The sequence below is a fragment of the Spinacia oleracea genome, chromosome 5 (assembly GCF_020520425.1).
Source record: "Spinacia oleracea cultivar Varoflay chromosome 5, BTI_SOV_V1, whole genome shotgun sequence".
Taxonomy (NCBI): domain Eukaryota; kingdom Viridiplantae; phylum Streptophyta; class Magnoliopsida; order Caryophyllales; family Amaranthaceae; genus Spinacia; species Spinacia oleracea.
In genome coordinates, this window is record NC_079491.1 from 49,092,070 (window position 1) to 49,109,519 (window position 17,450).

The 17,450-nt window shown below is 39.5% G+C and overlaps 1 protein-coding gene across 5 annotated transcripts in view; it reads left to right on the forward strand.

Moving 5' to 3' along the window:
- The first annotated feature begins 1,276 nt into the window (after window positions 1-1,276).
- Window positions 1,277-17,450, forward strand: part of LOC110774805 (uncharacterized) — a 31,732-nt gene continuing 15,558 nt past the window's right edge. For 2 of the 5 annotated variants that reach the window (XR_002529584.2, XR_008921562.1), the window contains exons 1-2: window positions 1,950-2,021; window positions 4,428-4,494. Coding sequence is in view for 2 of the 5 variants with exons in the window: in XM_056829146.1 (XP_056685124.1) it covers window positions 1,855-2,021; window positions 4,428-4,494 (234 nt within the window). In the remaining 3 variants the exon portion in view is untranslated. Of the gene's footprint in view, window positions 2,022-4,427; window positions 4,495-17,450 lie in introns of all 5 variants that reach the window. The other 3 variants (XM_056829146.1, XM_056829145.1, XR_008921561.1) reach the window with 3 other exon arrangements.

The following is a 17,450-nucleotide window of genomic DNA, read 5'->3' on the forward strand; positions in this document are numbered from 1 at the left end:
GAAGTACGATCGAATCATGTGGCTTGGGATGATTGAGAGAGTTGCATGCTTTCGTACTTTAAAACTTCTTTTAACTATACTTGAATTATGTTTGGTTTTTGTTGAATTTTTAATACTTTGGTTTTTGGGCCGTTATGGTTCCAACTTGTAGGAGGCCTCGATAATTTATTATTTATGTTTTTGAAAGTTAGTTGACATTAAATTCTGCTGCGTAATTCTGGTACTAGCCTTAACCGTTATCACGGTGGCGGTAATACTTTAGTAATTCCTTTATTTTAAGTTGGAAAATGGTTTTATAAAATCAAGGAATTATTAGGGTGTTACATTACCTCAGCACAAAAGTTCTTTTTATTCATGTTCCAAGTAAACTCCCTGCATTTATGTTGACAAGCTATATGGTTGCCGTTAGCAACTGTAACAGCCTGAGGAACAATTTTCTCCAATTCGCAACCCAGCTTCTTAGCTAGATTAAGGTCTAGGAAATTATGTGTACTGCCAGAATCAATCAGAATGTGTAGTGGTTTCCCTTCCACCATTCCCACTACTCTCATTGTATGGAAATTATGGTTCCCAGATAGAGCACTCAGTGAAATACATGGCTCACTTATATCCACCTCCACATCACCTAATTGCTACTTCCTCACATAATTTCCATCACTTTCATACCCCAAAAACTCTACTGTAAACCACTGGGGTTCTCTGAACTGACACTTATGCCCCCTCTCATAAGATTGGTCACAATAGTAACACAACCCTTTTGCAATCTTCTCGGCTCTGACACGTACATCAGCAGGTATGTACTTAAATGGCCTTGATGTTTTATTTTGTGGGTTTTTGGGTTGGGTAACAGAAAGGTTTTCAGAGAATTTCATATTTGAGTTTGAGGAAGAGTGGTTGAAAAAAGAATTCAAGGATTTATATGGCTGTTTCTGGGACTTTTGGGTTGAAAATTGGTTTGCAGAAGAATGGGTTAATCCTTCTTCTTGCAGTCTAGAAATATCAATTGCTTCGGAAATAGTTGTAGGTTTGAGAGCTTTGACAAATGGTTTTACAGATGGTGTAAGGCCACTGATGAAACTATCTAGCACATACTTCTCAGGTAAAGCATGTGTACTCATCATTAAAGACCGAATATTTTCAAAATTATAAATATAATCTTCAAGAGTACCTACTTGTTGCAACTTATTAAACTGCTCTACTATGCTCCCAGTATTTTCTTTGAATCTTGCCTTCAAATCAGTCACAAAATCGTTCCAATCCACCACAAAGTTCTTCCTAACAGCTAGATAATTCATAACCCACGCTTCTGCTTTATCTATCATATTGAGGGAAGCCAGGTCAACCCACTGTTCTATAGGTATCTTGCACAAGCTAAAATACTTGAAACACTTTTTAACCCACATGTTTGCATTACTACCATCAAACTTAGGGAATTCAATTTTAGGGTTCATACCTAAGGGTCTGGTTGGATTAACCATCTCAACTGGTGTAGAACTCTTGGAACTAGATGAACTATCCTTTGAAGCAGAGCTTTCAACATCCTCCTTGCCAGCTTGCAGTAGCTTAATCAGCTCTTCAAAGTTCTCATCCATCTTCTTGGAAGTGTCAGTATTCCATTTTTCTTGAGCTTGCATTCTATCTTCTAACACTTTGATCTGCTTATCCATTGTCACCCACTAGTAGAAAAATTGTCAAAAGCTCCCACTCAAAGGATGCTCTTATATTACAAGGGCAACCTTTAGTTTGTATAATAATGTTTTTTTTAATTTTTTTTTGTAAGGTCTGTTGATAAAGGAAAAGCGCATCATTTGTAATTATATCTCTCTCCTCCTCACACGGTCACTGACCTCATTGATGCTTCCCTCTCTGCTTAGCATCTCCTTCTCTCTCCCTACCACGCATCTCCTCCTCCCTTCGAGCTCCAATGGTGATTGTTCTTGTTGCGACGGCGGAGCGGGTGGTGAAGGTGGTGCTTATGGCACAAAATCTTGCTTAGGGTTTCGAATTTGGGGTTTTTCTTGGTATGAGCTTATTCAAATTTATCTCTTCATGTTCTGAACTTTTGGTTTGTATGGGTCTTGATTTTTGTTTGATAATTTTTCAGTTTTTTGCTAATTTTTGTGCAATTGATTATGCGAATTATTGGTCAAATTTTTCTACTGATTATAGAGGATTTTGCTGCGAATTACTTGACTTATTATGCAATTTAAGATGCAAATTATTGTGAGAATGTGTGCTCAATAATTTTTCTAATATTGTTGTGCAATTTTTTTCCTCGAATTTTGTTCTGGGATTTTGCGATTTGGTTCCATGAAAATAACTGTATGTGTTATCTCAATTTTTCTACAAGATGAAGTAAGCTAAATTTGTAGCAGATTCAGTATTCTACCAGATTTTATGAAGGACATCATTAACAGTTCAACCCATCCGGCCTTCCGCCCCCACCCCCCTACCGTTTTCTGATATAAATGCCTCCTCTGTCGTTAAGTTCTTGAGTATAAAGTCACATTTTTCTCGCTTTTGCTATGCTCATACTTTTTTCTCATCTGCTAGGTGTTTAACTGTGACTTTGAAAGAAAGGAACGTTGTTTTTTTAGTAAGAATTGTAAATAGCCAGTTGACCTTTGCTATTGATTTTCAAGTCCAACTATTCTGTTTTTTCAAGAAAATGCTGTAAACATCCTTCTATTTTTACCTCATTCAACCACTTTCATGTGACGGATGAAACTTGGCTCTAGGTTATTATTGTTTGAAGACCTTAACTTTCTTTTGCTTAGATATTGCTCATCGCCTTGAAATGGTCTGCGTTATGATAGAGAAGTTGCAGTGCAATGTTTTTTATGCTTTCTTACAGAGGGTATGTTTCTTTGGCTGCTAAGGGATTCTCTTATCCCTGTTATATGTAGTGTCTGCTATATATACGTTCGTACTAGACTACTAGCCAAAGAACTGATGTTTGTATCTTCTATTCTAGTTATGGTGCAAGTGATGTATATCCTTCTCAGCATGGAATCATTAAGGACAATCAAGTTTGGTTCTTCATCTCAGTATTTCCCTTTGTTAATCAGTTCGTATGGAGTATTATGCTTGTTCAATTGTTGAGTTATACTTAAGGTTATGGAGTTTGTGGGGCGAGTCAGTCTCGAAAGGAAGGCTCCTTTTGTTGAGGGGGTGGGGGTGGAGGGAAAGCGATGCTGAAATGAAGTGTAAACTTGCTAGGAAGCTGTCGTTTTCTGAGCAATTCTTTATGTAGGTTAAGGAAATGCTTTTATAGCTTTTGCATTCTGTGTTATAGTTCAGATTTTTACAAGCAGTTTTTCTGGGCACATATTTTGTCTCCAAGTGAGCTTAAATACCTTTCCATCCTTATTTTAAATAGTTTTTTTTCTTCCTTTTCTTGTCCTGTCTTTCTTGTTCTTTATTGTGTAACTTTTACAAGCATTTCTTGGATTTGATTGTGTTGTCTTTTCACAATATCTTTTTGGTTTTATACATTAGATGATATTTTAGGGTTCATAATGTTGAGGAGAGCCTTAATGCTGATCGATGTTAAACAATTATCTGTTCTTTGTAGGAGCATGTATTTTTAACTTCACTGCTGCTGAAAGTATAATGGGAATAACAACAACGAATTGCATGAACATATCTGATTTTATTATACATGTATATTGACAATGATTAATATGTGTAGCGAATAATAAAAACTCTTAGGATCTGTCACTTGCTGCCTTATCTTTTGAGACGATCCTCAGCATTTTAAACTGAAATCCTTCTTGAATACGAAGTGTGAAGAATCGCATAGTCGTATTGTTAGTTTCTCAAATTTCAGGTTATTATATAGTGGATAGAACGCATATATGAATACGATGTAACTGCGTATGCTCCATATCAACAGAAAAACCTGATATGGCTTCTTTATGATTAGTATCACTTGGTTGTTATGGAATAGTATTAGTTTGACGTTTGTGCCCGCGAGGCCTAACCTGCTGCTAGTGGTATTCTTACTTACTGCACCATATTGTAATTATTAATATAAAATGTTGCATGTGACTCTATTCAGGTTATCATGTTTCCTCTTGCTATGTTTTGCTTTAGCCTGTAGTCAAAATACTTACGTAAGTGTCTAAAAGAGAGTTTTGAATGAGGTAATTGGTTGCATCTGTCAAGGTTTCCTCACAAGCTTCCTTTGCTGGTGAGTAATATTCGTGTCAGTTGTGCCTCTCTGCATCATCCTGTTAAAGTTGTTTTGGGACTGGTAACTAGGTCTTCTATGTTATGAAGGGTTTCTTGTAATTGACTTCTTAAGTAGTGTGTTATGATTAGTATGTGTAATCATTGTTCAAAGACCCTCCACCCCTGCTCATCTTTGTTTGATTGGAATTTCTATGCAAAGTAAAACTCATAAGTCTTTCTTTGACATTCACTAGGTCGCATCTGACAATGGTATCACTTCTTATTCCACCTCATCTAATCAGGGTGTCCCCAACATCAAAGGTGAGACTGGTCAAGAGTCAGGTGCTGGGCAAGATGTGTATAATCCACCTTCTAGCTATTACAATTATTATTATTGTCGACCCAAATGACCAATAGGCGTGCATAACGAACTTGAAATGAGTTACATAAACATATAACTAATCATATGAATCATGAAAAATGTTTAGAATATGGAAATAGGTTCGTTTGTTGGTAGTTGGGATCGAAAATGTCATTTTTGGCCATAAATGACCTATATCGACCCAAATGACCAATAGGCGTGCATAACGAACTTGAAATGAGTCTTATAATCATCTGACTAATCATATAAATGATCATGAAAAAGGGTTAGAATGTGGAAATAGGTTCGTTTGTTGGTAGTTGGGTTCGAAAATGCCATTTTTGGCCATAAATGACCAATATCGACCCAAATGACCCATAGGCGTGCATAAAGAACTTAAAATGAGTCTTATAAGCATATAACTAATCATATGAATCATGAAAAATGTTTAGAATATGTAAATAGGTTCGTTTGTTGGTAGTTGGGATCGAAAATGCCATTTTTGGCCATAAATGGCCTATATCGACCCAAATGACTCTTAGACGTGCATAACGAACTTAAAATGAGTCTTATAAACATATAATTAATCATATAAATCATGAAAAAGGTTTCGAATATGGAAATAGGTTCGTTTGTTGGTAGTTGGGATCGAAAATGCCATATTTGGCTATAAATGACCTATATCGACCCAAATGACCCTTAGGCTTGCATAACGAACTTGAAATGAGTTTCATAAACATATAACTAATCATATGAATCATGAAAAAGGGTTAGAATGTGGAAAAAGGTTCATTTGTTGGTAGTTGGAATCGAATATGCCATTTTTGACCATAAATGACCTATATCGACCCAAATGACCTTGTTAAGGGCAACTTTTGATAATTTTACAAAAGTGACCCAACCATAGGTGGAACTTATAAAGGGAAACTTATAAGCCTATTTTAAGGGCAACTTATGATGTTTTTTTCCTCTAGTGAACCTCCACTTAGGAATCGGTGCCAGATTTCAGCAATTGAAAAGGATATAGATTTCAGTCAAGCAATTTGTTGAACAGGTTGTGGGTATGTTTCTGGGTTTTCAAAATTTGCAGAATTCTTGAAGTGAAAATGCTGGTTTTGAGCAGAATTCAGAGGAAGAGGAATTTCACCAGAATTCTTGACCAAATCGGCTCTGATACCAATGTTGCAGGATCAAAAGATCCTACATAATCTGATAGAAACAAAAGAGAGAAATGAAGAGAATATAGAGAGAAAGAAGAGATTCTTATTAGATGAATGAATGAATTCTACAAATGAGTTTGTACAGCTTATTTATAGCTCCCTAATTAGTTGATCACTACTAAGGAAACAACTAAGAAGCTTAACAACTTCTGCCGAAACAGTTATAACAGATTTCTGTTATTTCCCGTATCAAACCAACAAAATTTTCCCGAAATTATGATATACTTGATTTGAACAATTGGATCGACAGAACCACAAAAATATAAATTGAATCAAGAAGCTTAAAGTTTCAATAATGAATAATGAATCTAATTAAAAGATGTACAAGCCAATTGTGAGGGGGTCGAAAAAGCACGAGGCTAATGCGTGACCTCGTCCCTCGTGGGTGTGACGCTTCTTTTTTATTCAATCAAGTGTAATTGGATTTCCTGTGAGTTTACACCCAATTGACTAGTAATATAGGAGTCGCCATTCAGTTTTTAACGACAATGAGAAAAACTGACAAAACCCGGTTATCGTGACATAAAGGGAGTGCAATTATGTTTGACCACGACGGCCGTAGGTTCCCTTGTGATCCCTGGTGTGGGGATCTCTCAACATACACCCGCAAGGTAGAGATTGAGGGTTCGGGGGACTGTAACTACCGAGAGGAGTACTTCGCTCGTCGATAACTCCAGAGGCAGGATATCCTTACTAGCTCAGCATAAATAATTGAAGGGACATGCGTTAACTATTAAACTAATCTGAGTTGATTTTAGCAATATGCAACATATAATACTAGATCGATCCTGATTATCTGATTTAAATAGCATTAAGGGACCTAGCATGATAATCCAATTTCCCAAAAATATTATATTTGTTAGGCGTGATAGAACAATCAGATTTAGTTAGTTTAACAATTCATAAAAAAGCGAGGAAAGCAACTAAATCATCGAGAAGGGGCACATTACGACGCACCCTTGAGAGGTGCGTCACGGTTCTCAGAAAACTAACCACTTTGACTTTGCTATTTCTCCTTTTTATTTAACGAATCTCAAATTATGGGACAGGATACGTTCTGTTCGATTTATGGATCGATTGCGACAGAACGCGTGAACAGTTTCGCAGCGTGAGGCTTAGGCTAAGGGTTGGAGTCAATACTCAGAATATGAATTGTGTGTTGTGTGTTGTGTGTTCTTTTCACGTCGAATTTGGGGCTGTATTTATAGGGAAGAGTTCGTGGAAAGATAGAATTGCAGAGTTCTGATCCACAAAGAATTAGGAAAAAACACGTACCTAGGTATTTGCAGCGCCCAGGCCTGGGCGTCAAAGATTTCGGTGCCCAGCTCTGGGCGTTGAAAATAGGATCCAGGCAATTTCAGCGCCCAGGGCTGGGCGTTGAAATTGCTGTTTGGGCCGTTTCTTTGTCAGATTCGGATTCTTAGAATCCGGAGTGTATGAGACTTAATCGAGTCTTTTAGTGCGTATCAATTTCATGACGGAATGCGTCTGGGCCCGTTACGAACTCTTGGCTCGTTAGGATTTTAATTAATACGTAACTCTTATTTCCAAATCATATTAGGAATAGGATTCTCACAGTTTTCTATCTCATTTAGGATTTATGTTGGAGTGCAACACCTAATTCTGACAGGTTTCTATCTTTTATGACTTGCCACTTTTAGAAGCTACCTTTTACGGCAGTTACTATTTTTAGCAGGTTTCCATAAATAGCAGTTTTCTATAAATATCAGGTTTCGGGTGAAATGAAAAGGGGAATTGAGATTCGTCATTTTATAGGAGATGCGTTGTCAAGTGGAGATTTATGTTTTCATCATCGAACCTTTCCCTTTCGGGAATGGGGACAAAAGTAGGTGTCTACAGTTAGCCCCCACTTTGACTGAGTCTCGGGATGAGACGATGGTCAAAGTATTAGACGGAGTGCGTCACACAAGCCATGGTGTATGTGACCTGTTTTGCGAGGGTCTCACGAGCCCCCGAGTGATAACATTTGACTTAAGGGTCATCACTTGAAATGTCGACATATCCCTCACGTGTCATTGGGATTTGTCAACTGATAGTATAGAAACTTCCTCACTTTGTCATTGGAAGGATCTAAAGGTGCGTAGAAACTCCCTCACTTTGTCATTGGCAGTAGCTACAGATGTTTTCGAAATCAAAGCTATAAAGTGTAATTGGGCCTGGCCAAGCCCAATCACGAGGTAAAAATGTTTTTAAAGATTCTCATTTTTAGGGTTAGCTAAACGAGAAAACCCCCTTGTTTTTATGGGACGTAAAACGAAGGAAAATCCAGCACATCGTTCTTTTTTGGAAAAACGGAAAACCAATCCTTTTAATTTTTGGAAAAGGGAAAACCAGAAAAAGTTATCGCTGCAGCGACTAAGGACATGCGCGGTTAGTGGCGCAGACCCCGCCGGCTAAAGATGGCGAGCCTGTCCGCTAAGGGTGGACACCCCGTCCGATAGAAGTGGACGAATCTGTTTTTGAAATTTGAAAATAAGGACCTACGCGGTTTGTGACGTAGACCCCGCCGGCTAAAGATGGCGAACCTGCCCGCTAAGGGTGGACACCTCGTCCGATAGAAGTGGACGAATCTATTTTTGAAATTTGAAAATAAGGACCTACGCGGCTTGTGACGTAGACCCCGCCGGCTAAAGATGGCGAACCTGTCCGCTAAGGGTGGACACCCGTCCGATAGAAGTGGACGAATCTATTTTGAAATTTGTTTGTGCTTTTGAAAGTAAGGACCTACGTGGTTTGTCACGTAGACCCCGCCGGCTAAAGATGGCGAGCCTGTTTCATTTGTTTTTTGAAGATTCTATTTTTCGAAAACTGAGGACCTGCGCGGCTAATGACGCAGACCCCGCCCGCTGAGGGTGGGCGAACCATGTTTTTGTTTTTTTGAAGAATTTATTTTCTTTCGAGGGATGCTCGGATTTAGTTGCAGCCTGAATGTGGGTTGACAACGTGCTTAGATGGACCATTGTCTCGTGGTCATCTTCCTTCATGGTTTTGAGCTAGTCCTTACGGCTCAATTTTGCCACTACCTGAGTCCTTGATTGGGGGACCATGTATAAGTATCAACGACGACCTTTGTCTTGAGGTTGTAAACCGGTTCTTTTTCTTTTGAGTTTATCCAAACACGGGACTTTGTACAGCGTAGTCTGGGAATATTGTTTTAACTTTGCATACTTTTTTTTTTTTTTAGATATATTTTTTCTTTCGAGCCACCAAGCATTCGTGCTTGACGGTCATTTCTTGTCAAAGAGGTTCCTACGCATTTTGTAATGCCTTTGATCGTGTTTGGGATTGTGCTCGTAAGTGCGAGCGATCTTTGAAGTGGTATGCTACTTTGATGAAGTCGTGGAGTGCGACTTTCAGTAAAGAAATCGGCAATTTTCGAGTCGAATGAATATGGCAGGGCCCACTAGAAGTTAGGGCCTTTTTTGAGCCTGGGTTAATTTTCGGCCCCCAGGCCTGGGCGTTGAAATAATTCACGCCCAGGTGGGGCGTTAAAAGTGTTGTTTGGGCTGGTCTTTTGATGACACAGTTGGCCTCTTGTTCATTCGTTTATTTCATTTGGAAGTTCTATGTATTCTCTTCTCATTTTTAGAACGGGATGATTTTCTTGAGAAGCCGTAGCCGATTGCTGGACTACGGTGCTTGTCGCTTTGGGGCTATTATTTTAAGGAACTGTTGCTCTTAAGGCGTACAGTTATTGCGATAGTTGGGCGAGTCTATATGGCCAGAGGAACATACCTTGAGGCGTAAGACTTTGATCGCTCTTGTATATATTTTTTTTTCTTTTGAATGCGTTCGTGAATGATGATATGTATGTGCGAACGAGTATTCATGGAATGGCCATTGTGTGCGGTCCATTAATCAGTTTGCTTGAATCATTTTTTTTTTGAGCAATGATTGATTTTGAATAGTTTGCTTAGAAGCTTGATATGGTTCAGGCTCATTCATGAAGTGGGCTCAAATATCGTGCCCTTTTGATTGTTCAAACATTTGCTTCGAGATTTTTTGCTATGGTTGTTTCGTAGCTTGGAGCCCCCAAGTATGCATGTTGGGATGCTTTCCTTTTGGCGTATGATTTTTGTAGGTTCTTTCGAGAAAGATGCCTTGGGGTTCCGCTCGTGTAGGTGCGAGCTATCCCTTCCGTGGTAGGTAATATTTTGCTACCCTTAATCCTTAATGTAGAAGTCGTGTGGCTTGCATTTTGTAGACACCTACTTTTGTCCCCGTTCCCGCAAGGGAAAGGTTCGATGATGAAAGCATAAAAAACTCCACTTGACAACGCATCTCCTATAAAATAAACGAATCTCGATTCCCCATTTCATTTCACCCGAAACCTGCTATTTATGGAAACCTGCTAAAAATAGTAACTGCCGTAAAATGTAGCGTCTAAAAGTGGCAAATCATAAAAGATAGAAACCTGTCAGAATTAGGTGTTGCACTCCAACATAAATCCTAAATGAGATAGAAAACCGCGAGAATCCTATTCCTAATAGGATACGGAAATAGGAGTCACGTATTAATTAAAATCCTAACGAACCTAGAGTTCGTAACGGGCCCAGACGCATTCCGTCATAAAATTGATACGCGCTAAAAGACTCGAATTAATCTCAAACTCTACGGATTTTAGGAATCCGAATCTGACTAAACAAAACTGCCCAGACCCTATTTCCAACGCCTGGCTCTGGGCGCCGAAATCTTCGGCGCCCAGGCCTGGGCGCTGAAAATACCTGGGTACGTCTCTTTTCCTAATTCTTTGTGGATTAGAACTCTGCAATTCTATCTTTCCACGAACTCTTCCCTATAAATAGGCCCCTAGTTTCGACGTGAAAACACACAACAACACATAATTATATTCTGAGTATTGACTCCAACCCCTAGCCTAAGCCTCTCGCTGCGAAACTGTTCACGCGTTCTGTCGTAATCGATCCATAAATCGAACAGAACGTATCCTGTCCCATAATTGAGATTCGTTAAATAAAAAGGAGAAATAGCAAAGTCAAAGTGGTTAGTTTTCTGAGAACCGTGACACACCTCTCAAGGGTGCGTCGTAATGTGTCCCTTTTTGATGATTTAACTGCTTTCCTCGCCCTTTTTATGAACTGTTAAACTAACCTAATTTGATTGTTCTATCATGCCTAACAAATATAATATTTTTGGGAAATCGGATTATCATGCTAGGTCCCTTAATGTTATTTAAATCAGATAATCACGATCAAATTAGTATTATATGTTGCATATTGCTAAAATCAACTCAGATTAGTTTAATAGTTAACGCATGTCCCTTCAATTATTTATGCTGAGCTAGTAAATATATCCTGCCTCTGGAGTTATCGACGAGCGAATTACTCCTCTCGGTAGTTACAGTCCCCCGAACCCTCAATCTCTACCTTGCGGGTGTATATTGAGAGATCCCCACACCAGGGATCACAAGGGAACCTACGGCCGTGGTGGTCAAACATAATTGCACTCCTTTTATGTCACGATAACCGGGTTTTGTCAGTTTTTCTCATTGTCGTTAAAAACTGAATGGCGACTCCTATATTACTAGTCAATTGGGTGTATACTCACAGGAAATCCAATTACACTTGATTGAATAAAAAGAATCGTCACACCCACGAGGGACAAGGTAACGCATTAGCCTCGCGCTTTTTCGACCCCCTCACAGTGGCGACTCCACTGGGGATAGTGAAGGAAATACTAGTGCTTGTAGGTAATCAAAATAGCCGAAGGGTGAAACGATCCTACCCCGCGTTTATTTCCCCATCAAGTTGGGACGACCTGAAAATCAGCATATTAATGTGAACGGACAGAACATCATAACGAATCTCGGCTCCCTCGGGAGTTGGGACTAAGGAAACCTTTTTTCGCCAATAGGGAGGTGCATACGCCGCGCATGTTTCCCACTCGGTACTTGTGCAGGTAGTACACCTATCCCGAACCCAATCGCTCGCTCATTAGGTCCCTCTCGCCTGCATGCCCCCTTGGCTTGCACTTGCGGGTTGGCCTCTTGGGCGAAATTCGTCTGTTGAAGACACTACCTCGACCGGGGCATGTGTTGGATCTACGATAGAAGCGGTACCAAGCCAGGCGCAAATACTACCCATAGAAGCCTATCATAAACTACGTGACATATTTAATTTTCAAATCCATGTTTGTAATGTAGTTATGTGTAGCGAACTATGTGACTATGTTATAATTGTGCGTACGAATAATGCTAGACAAATAATGCTAGAAAACCAACGACCTTAAAAATTGCCCAAACATTCATGACAAATTCGCCAAAGAGTTATACCGAAATACGTGTTCCGCAAACCCGAATGATCGCCACAAAAATAAGCGACGCTCGGGATGGCCTGTAACGAATCCCACAAACGCTGCACAACGCGTAAAGGACGTTATTAGGCAAGCACGCAAATCGAAGTCGCAAAAATAAAGGTAGACGCAAACAGAAAACGAGAACCAGCCAAGGACGCATTTTCAACGCCCCTGGCTGGGCGCCGAAATTTTTCACGCCCATAGATGGGCGCTGAAGTTGCTGCCTGGCCTTTTGGTCAAGCACAGCAGCCTCGGTGCCCGCGCATGAAGAAAATACGTAGCAAAAAAAAAAAAAAACTTTTCATAAAAACAATTGTTACGAGGGCGTATGAAATAACACTCGATTCTAGAAGCGACTTATAAAAAATAAATAACTCTTTGTGTCGTTGTTAGGCCTCCTACGACGGCAATGCTCGACATCAAAACCGAACATGCTAATAATTATGAATGTCACATGGGCAAAGTATTCAAAAATAATGTTCAAATGAAGTTTTTTAAGGAAAAATAATGTTCGAATAAAAAATAAATCTGAGTCTAGACTAGGCTATGCCAAAGTACAATCTAAATCCTAAGTCTTAGTTGTCTTATCCATAGAGTCGGTCCTAATACTTGGTGTTGTTCTGCAAGTTAAAAGGTTAAACCATATTGAGTCTCCCTTCCTAACATTTAAATCAATAAGCACCCACATGTAATTGTCATCCCTTGCTAAGAATCCACGGCCTCAATACTCTCTCTCACCAATAAAAAGAATATATTACAGTATTTGCAAAGTGGAAACAGTCACATTCTGAAAATCATTCCCCCATAGTCGCACAACCCCCAAAGTGGACCTAAGGTGTCAATACCATTAGCAAGAATTAATGGTCTCAAGGCTTATAATCACATTGGGTCACGACTATCATAGTCCTCTCGAGTTACTCACTCCTTGAAATACTATTAAGTACGGACTAAAAGATTTTCCATGAATGCAACATGACCAACCATGAAAATACCCAGATCGGCATACCATAAGACTACCATTGGGGTAAAAGCAATACACACTAAGAGAGAAGCCTCACTAATGATTCTAGCCTTGTAAAAATGGAAATTCGATCTCCCCAATTAACTACCTTGCCAACATTAAGCAGAATGGCGCATGACAAATGAACACCCAAGGGTAAAAATCTAAAGTGTCAACCAACGAAAGTCATGGTCCAATTAGCCTAAGTCTGAGAGTTGCTTGGTCAAGTATTATAGGCTTACGCCACGTCATTATTTTGAGTCCAGGCCACCTCCTTGTATTCATACACGGGTTATAATCAGAAAGATTAATGAAAGTTTGAGTCTAAATCACAACTTCCAATTAAATCCCAGAAACTGGAGTCTGAAAAGAAACAAAAATATTTTCGATGTAATTCTTTCGTTAAATTTCAATAAGGTAAAAACAACATTTTGAATCTACGCTATTTGCACCTTTTAAGAAACGACTAAATACGCTTGCAAAGTAAGACAATTTAAAAGGTCCACTATAGGCCTACCAAACGAGGCTCACTCAGTCTCGTCTCGTGACTCAAAGACCACAACCATCTACCTTTTAGCCCAAATAAAAAAAAAATTGAAGGACTTATGTTGGGGAGAAATCCCAAGCAAAGAAGAAAAAATAGAAAGAGAAAAGGGAAGCGAAAAGAGCGAGCCATAAAATACTTAGCCCGTACCTCCCAAAGTGCAAAATTTACCTAAGTAAAAGAAGGAAGAGAATTGAGTCAACCAATCTAAATCATAAAATTCTACGATGTCTACCCTTTCCAATCCTCATGTTCTTAGACACCTTCGCTCTGGGGCCCCTGTTCAGCTCATCTAACCCATCCATGTTCTCATTGCCATAAGCCAAGAAACCATTACCTCGACTCTTGTTCTTGAACTTGTTGTCAACCGCAAACCACGCACGGCCATCGACACGTGCGTCATACCCATTATTTCCAAAACCTGCTCTTGCACAACCATTAGCATAATGACCATATAACTTGTATAGATACATCCTGTTGATATACCCTTAAGCCGTCCCCATGCTACTCATTGACCTTGGTTGATTTAAACTCATGACACTAGCTTGAGGCTGCAAATTGCGAGTCCTAGAAGATGTAATCCTTATGCTTGACCAATACCTACACAACTCATTCAACCCATCTATCAAACTGTCTTGAGTCACGAATAAAAAGGAAAACAAATGAAAAGTACAAAAAATAATAAATAATAAAAAAGCGAACTTTGCAAAGCGCCTTTAAAAATTCGTTTAAAAAGAAAAAGAACATTTAGCGCACAAAAAAAAATTCACAAATATTTGGCACAAAACCAAAAAATCTGCCCAAATATCATTATCAGCGCCCAGAGCTGGGCGCCGGAATCTTTAGCGCCCCAGTCTGGGCGCTGATTCTCTCTGCTTGTCAAATTTTGTCCAGAAGTGCTCGTCATTTTATCCGCACAGACACGGAAAAATAACGAACACTTGGGGGGTACAGCACGTATTCAGATATACGTACCACCAAGAAAAAAAATACATGTACTCAAAAAAAATATAAAACAAATTTTTGGCTTACGCAAGGCAGCAGATTAAAAAAAAAAATAGACTTCACTTATTCCACCGTTTCAAATAATATGTTTTCACCTCAGAACATACTTATCGAATTCGGCATTCTAAGAAACCATTTTCTAGGCTAAGAACTACGCAAGACCTGATTCCAAATTAAATCTATTTAAGGCGGATACGTAGGCAATCCATGATTCGGTCCAACCAATTTGCAAAAATATTAAAGCCTATAGAATAAAAAGAATAAAAATAGAAGTCCCTTATTGAAATTTAATTACTTGCAACCCAAGTCGAAAGAAAGATTTAAGTCAAAAGAAGAATCCAAGTCATCAAGATGCCAAAATTAATGAGCACACATCGAAAAATAATAAGGGCACGTACCCTTGCCAGAAGGAGCACTCACACTCCTAGGCACTTAGCCGAGACTCAAAAGATCGCTCTACCTCAATTGAATGGGGGCTAACGCAAGCGTCCATGACCTCTAAAGTACTCGACTTGACCCTCCCTAAAGTGAACTAACTCACTTAAAGACTTTCTTTGACCACTAGACATAGTCGTTCGCTTAAAGACCTTCTTTCACCACTAGACACAGTCATGATCGCCAACAAGTAGTAAGGGCAGTAAGCTTGCAATAAAGAGGATTGTTCTACGGCGTCGCCCCATCGTTCCTTCGAACTCAGGGCACCCGTTCATGGTAATTAGAATGCTTGCTAATCCCCTTAAAAATAAAAAATCAGACATTGTCAATAGGACTTGGCACTTAACCAAGGCTCACCCTACTCAGACATATGACACGGGCATCTAAAATCGAAATCTAAAAGCATCATTAATGGGAAGGCATAATAGCAACTGGGGGCTAAAAAAATTGAAATGGAAGAGCTAGGGAAAGAACTAAGTATACCTTGACCTTTTGTGCAGACATACACCAAGTAAATCTGAGTCGATTTAAAAACGGTTGATATTCCCGCAATTCTGGAAAAGATGGCCTTAAAAGCCTAAAGCATATGCCAAACGGGCACAAGTATATCTTGATGCCTGCACCCTGGCTTCCAGCAAATCCTTAGACAGCATTCCAAAAATCGTAACAGTATTTTGATTCACTCATGTAATCCTGTACGAACCTTTCTATAAGTCAACCTACTTAGGACACCTCGGATTGTACACAGTAGGACTCAGATTTTAAATAATTTTCAAAAGATTTTTAAAAGACTTTTTCGAACTTAATAAAGTGTCGTTGGTTTAAGCTAAGTATGCGTTTATCTCAACGTTGCAAGTAAGTCAAAAAGATTTCTAAATATGATTATGGGTAAAGAAAGGCACCTAACTTTTGGTCAAGGCACACTTCCACATGTTGCTACCTTGACCATGGCGATGTCGCATAATACGACATTTACAAGAAAAGTAGCAGGTCACTACTCGAACGTACCTTGCACTAAACGAGTCTGGTTCAAACTATTCATGATCCATGTCACCATGAATGCATAAAGACGTATGCAAGGCATTATAGCCCCAAGTCAATCCCGTAGCTACAGTTGGAGGCTTGAGAAAAACACTCTAAAAATGCTCGAAATGACGATTTCATCACAAATTCTCGACGCTAATGCTATACATATGTCATAGGGGCACAATCCTAAGCTTTAATCGTGTAAAACGAACCTTAGAATGGCTGCAGCCCCTCCCAAATTCTAAGCACTGCTTAGAATATATAAAGTCACCCCACTAACAAGGGTAACTGAAAATCGCGAGTCACCAAAACTCCGATTAAACTACTGCACCTAACGCTCGCCCTATAAGCGCCCATTACACGGTCTACCTCGTTCCAAAGCAAAAGCGAAAGGAAAAAAATCAAGAAAGAAAGAACTGTCAAAATTCTGCCCAGAAATCAATTTCAACGCCCAGAGCTGGGCGCCGATATCTTTAACGCCCCAGCCTGGGCGCTTAATCTTTCTGCTAGCCAAGTTACCCAGATATAAAAATAAGAAAAAAAGAAACACCTATGAATCCTCGCATCGCACGAAGTAATAAGCCGTGCAAACCCACGCAGAAGGTGCTACACTTATTCGAGCACCTGAACAAGGCATGATGAAATACTCCAAATAACGATATCCCAACACTTGGAAGAATGTTCTAAGACACGCCGTTAGGCCACACAAGCCTGCGTTGCACCATAATCCCACAGTACAAGTCTAAAAAAGGTAAGGCACATTGCACTAATGCAAGCACGACTAAGAGTAAGAGGCAAAGACTACTTATCGCCCAAATGCAAGCCACACGACTTCTACATTAAGGATTAAAGGTAGCAAAACATTACCTACCACGGAAGGGATAGCTCGCACCTACACGAGCGAAACCCCAAGGCATCTTTCTCGAAAGAACCTACAAAATCGTACGCCAAAAGGAAGCATCCCAACATGCATACTTGGGGGCTCCAAGCTACGAAACAACCATAGCAAAATAAAAAATCTCGAAGCAAATGTTTGAACAAACGAAATGGCACGATGTTTGAGCCCACTTCATGAATGGGCCTGAACCCTATCAAGCTTTTAAGCAAACTATTCAAAATCAGTCTTTGCTAAAAAAAAATGATTCAAGCAAACTAATTGATGGACCGCACACAACGGTCATTCTATGAACGCTCGTTCGCACATACATATCATCATTCACGAACACGTTCAAAAAATATAAGAGCGATCAAAGTCTTACACCTCAAGGTATGTTCCTCGGGCCATATAGACTCGCCCGACTATTGCAATAACTGAACACCTTAAGAGCAACAGTTTCTTAAAATAATCGCCCC